Raw genomic sequence first — 4,248 nt, forward strand, 5'->3', positions numbered from 1 at the left:
AATAATTATATCTATGCATGCAATCAGAAATAATCATTTTCAAAACTACAAAACTTTTCCTGGTAACTTGTTTTTCAAGTTGAAAAGGTTTCAAGTAATCTCACTAAGGGTTAAAGCCTGATCATTTTTAGGTATTAACAATAGAAACCACTTTTTAATCTTGGATTTAAATGACACTCTTAATTATCAAAATTTCCTATCTTGGAATGGTTTAGCCATTGTACAAATGAATTTAGCAGTTCCTAAATAAAAAAAATTTTAAATAAACTTAAAACTCATCAATTCCATGTCTACGTATATTACTTACTCACTCAGACTTTGCCTTAGAGTCAGAGCTGACTCATCCATAGCTACCCTTCACTGAGTTTTCAGAGGCTTAAATTGCACCGGACTAAATATCTTTTCTCCCAAGAAACTGCTGGTAGGTTCAAACCGCTATCACTAGGTTAGTAACACAACTCCTAACCAATTGTGCTACCAGTGCTCCTTCTCCTAGGTATTATGCTATATGCTGTGGAGGTGGAATTGAGCCATTGCTGACCCTTCAGTGGTTTTTTGGAGGCTTTAAATGACACGGGAGGAGATTGCCCTTCTTTCTCCTGTGGAACATCTAGTGGACTCGAACAGTGTACCTTTGGCAGTGCAACTCCTTACCACTAGGCCACCAGAGCTGATAGTTTCATTTCATTTCTTTAAACCTCTCATGAGTGTGTATCCTCTACAACTAAAGGAGGTATTCCAACAAGAACAGTACATGCAAAGCAATGCAATAGCCAAAGACTATTATCAATTTATAAATAGCCATATATCCATCAATTGAAAAACAAACTGTGATATATAGATATAGATAGATATAGATATAGATATAGATATAGATACATATAAATATGCCATAATATTCCACTGTGTGGATATATATTTCAGTGTGTATGTGTGTGTGTGTGTGTGTGTGTACATATGTATACACAAAAGGAATATTATTCAAGCATAAACAATTGTGAAGTATTAGTAAATGAATGAACTTTGAAAACTTTACACTAAGTAAAGTCTGTTCTGACTCAGTGGTACACACCACCACCACTAATTAAAAGAAACCAGACATAGAAGGTTTTATATTATGATTCCATTTGTATGAAATTTATATTTCCTAGATAATACATAAAAATAAACTGCCAGAGGATGGAGAAAATGAGAAATAATGAGCAAGATGTTTTACTTTGGAGTGATGGAAATACTGTGGAAATACATAACTAACTTCATGAATGCACTGTTACTGAATTACCTTTGAAATGGCTAATTTTGTTATATAAGCCTTACTTCTAATTTTTTTTTAATGCCTAATGTGGGTTTTATAAAACTCTGTATTTTGAGAAGGAAATATTCCTTCTCAAGCAAAGAAGGGCAAGTGGCTCACTCTTGGTAGTTTTGTTTCATTTCTTTAAACCTAGAACTTTTCATTTCTCCATCTCATTGACAGGAGGATAAATATTTTTTAATAGTTTGCCACCAAACATTTCATGCAGATAATAAATCTGCAATGTAAGCAAAGCAAGATGAATATGTATAGAAATGTACTGTAGAAGCTTATCTACTTAATGCTTTTGGTTGATAGACCCTTATATGCAAAGTTCTATTTATAAGTGAATTTCTTAAAAATTAATAGCACTGTACAAATTTATAGCAATTATTCCAATTAAAAATTAAGACAAAAACATGAAATAGTATCTAAACAAACTATTTTTAGATTAAATTTAGAGTTATGTAATTTTCTCAAGATTTGTGAAAGTTGTTCTGAATCCATTCTAATTTTAACTATCTTTTTGCCCCCTCTATTTTAAGGGATAGTTGGAATAGTTTGGTTTCTTTTGTGGATCTGGTTAGTTAGTGATAAACCAGAAACTCACACATCCATCTCCCATTCTGAAAAGGAATACATTCTTTCATCACTGAAAAATCAGGTATGGACATTGGCATGTTTAAAAAAAGAATTTCAATATTCTTTTCCTTCAGGATTAAAATATCAGCTTTTAAAATAAGTATTTCTGTTTTGCATGGCATGGGCAAAGTAAATAGGCAAAGGAATTATTGTACCAACTGTTTTCTTTAGTCTGTGACATTACAAACTAATTTAAAGCTATGAAAAATTAATTTTTAATATCATTTTAAATCTTTTAGAATAATGATTATCAATTGAGCCTTGTGTTTTCCTTTAATCTTAATTAAACAATGTGTTGTTTATGAGAGAAATCTCATTCTAAAAATTATAAAATGTTTGTTGTTACAAAACCAAGTAGTATGTATTTATATCTATTTTTTAATTTTTATTTTTTTTTCCTTATTTTACTATTTTTTGTGCATGTACCATCAAATCAGATCTGACTGGTGTAGGAGGAGATTGTCCCTCCTTCTCCAGCAGAGCATCTGGGGGATTCAAACTGTGCACCTCTGGGATTGCAGTGCAGCTTCTTGTCAGTAGGCCACCAGAGCTCTATTTATATCTCTTTTAAATAAGTATAATTTAATAAGGAGTCCAGCACACTTTTCATTACATAGTATAGTAATATGAACACTCCTGTTGGCTCCTCTATGATAGATCATCTGTAAAAAAAATTTATATCTTATTAAAACTGGTGTCATACCACTTAAACACAATCATAAATAAAAATCTGCCATAATTCAATATAGTATATTTTAAGGCATAGAAATAAGATTTTCACCTTTGGAATAGAAAAAAAATCCATAAAATCATTAGGAAAAATTAAAATACATGTGGACAGTTAGAAACTGGTAAAAATGCTAAAGCATTCATAGTAGCTTCAGAGGTACTATTAACTTCACAACATAAAATATATGTAGAACTTAAAAAAAAAATATATGTAGAACTTAATGTTGCCAAGTTATCATGATTGGTATTTTAAAAATTTTATATAGACTATAATCAAGCAGTAATTACAAATTTGCTGATTAACATTTCTTTTTACATTTTGCTACAAGTGTCTCTACAAACTTATACATTTGAAGAAATACAGCATCTCTTAGTCTTTGGTAGAGAATTTGGTAACAATAGGTCCAAACCCTTAAGTAAGATTCTATGTTGTTGTAGTTGTTAGGTGCCATCAAGTTGAGTATGACTTATGGTGATCCTATGAACAGCCAACCTGAACCCTGCCATATCCTGCGCCATCCTCACAAGTTTTGAAACACTCAAACCCCGTTGCTCAAGTCACCATGTCAATCCATCTCATTGGGAGTGTTCCTCTCCTTCACTGACCCCAAATCTTTCTAAGCACGATGTCCCTTTCAAATGAATACCCTTGCCCAGCTACAAATGCAAAGTATGAAAGATGAAACTTCTCCATCCTTGCCTCCAAGGATGCAGCTGCACCCTCTCCAAAACATGTCAGTTTGTCTTCTTGCCAGTCCATGTGATATTCAGTACTCTTCCTCAGCACCACAACTCAAATCAGTTTTTCTTCTGTCACCCTTATTCATTGCCTACCATGGCCTGAATTAGGCACATCTTAGTCCCCAGACTGATATCATTGCTCTTCAGCATTCTGGAGAGGTCCTTAACAGCAGACTTGCTGAGTGCAATACATCTCCTGATCTCCTCACTGTTGATCCAAGAAAGGTGAATTCATTGATAGTTTCAATCTTTTATCCATTGGTCATAATATTGACTATTGGTCCTGTGGTGAGGATTTTTTGTTTTCTTAATGTTATGATATAATTTATACCAAAGGCTGTAGTCCTTGATCTGCTGCAACAGGTGCCTCTAGTCCTCCTCACTTTCATCAAGCAAGGTTGTGTCATCTGCATAATGCAGGTTACTGATGAGTCTTCATCTAATCTAATGCTACATTCTTCATAAAATTCAACTTCTCAAATTATTTGCTCAGCATACAGAGTGAATGGTTATGGAGAAATGATACAGCCCTGACGCACACATTTCTTGATTCCACTAATAGAATCTGGAATGTACAAAATATGAATATAGGAAACCTGGAAGTTGTAAAAAATTAAATGGAACACATAAAGATAGACATTCTAACATAACAACTCATGCAATATTATTCAAAATGGGTGACCCTGGAGGACATTATGCTGAGTGAGGTATCTCAGTCACAAAGGGACAAATGCTACATGGTGCCACTGTTGTAGAATGAGGCTGGCATCGGGGTGGGGGTAAGGCTGAGAAAAACTGGATGAAATATGTTTACGGCATTGAAGTCTATGGGGGAGAGAATA

At 33.6% G+C, this 4,248-nt stretch overlaps 1 protein-coding gene across 1 annotated transcript in view; it reads left to right on the forward strand.

The window, feature by feature from the left end:
• SLC17A5 (solute carrier family 17 (acidic sugar transporter), member 5) overlaps positions 1-4,248 on the forward strand; it is a 79,884-nt gene that overhangs the window by 48,817 nt on the left and 26,819 nt on the right. Inside the window, exon 6 of the mRNA XM_006902879.1 lies at positions 1,840-1,958. Within this exon, the coding sequence (XP_006902941.1) occupies positions 1,840-1,958 (119 nt within the window). The remainder of the gene's footprint in view (positions 1-1,839; positions 1,959-4,248) is intronic.

This window comes from Elephantulus edwardii, unplaced genomic scaffold (genome assembly GCF_000299155.1).
Source record: "Elephantulus edwardii isolate Elephantulus edwardi_28Jun2011 unplaced genomic scaffold, EleEdw1.0 scaffold00465, whole genome shotgun sequence".
Lineage (NCBI taxonomy): Eukaryota > Metazoa > Chordata > Mammalia > Macroscelidea > Macroscelididae > Elephantulus > Elephantulus edwardii.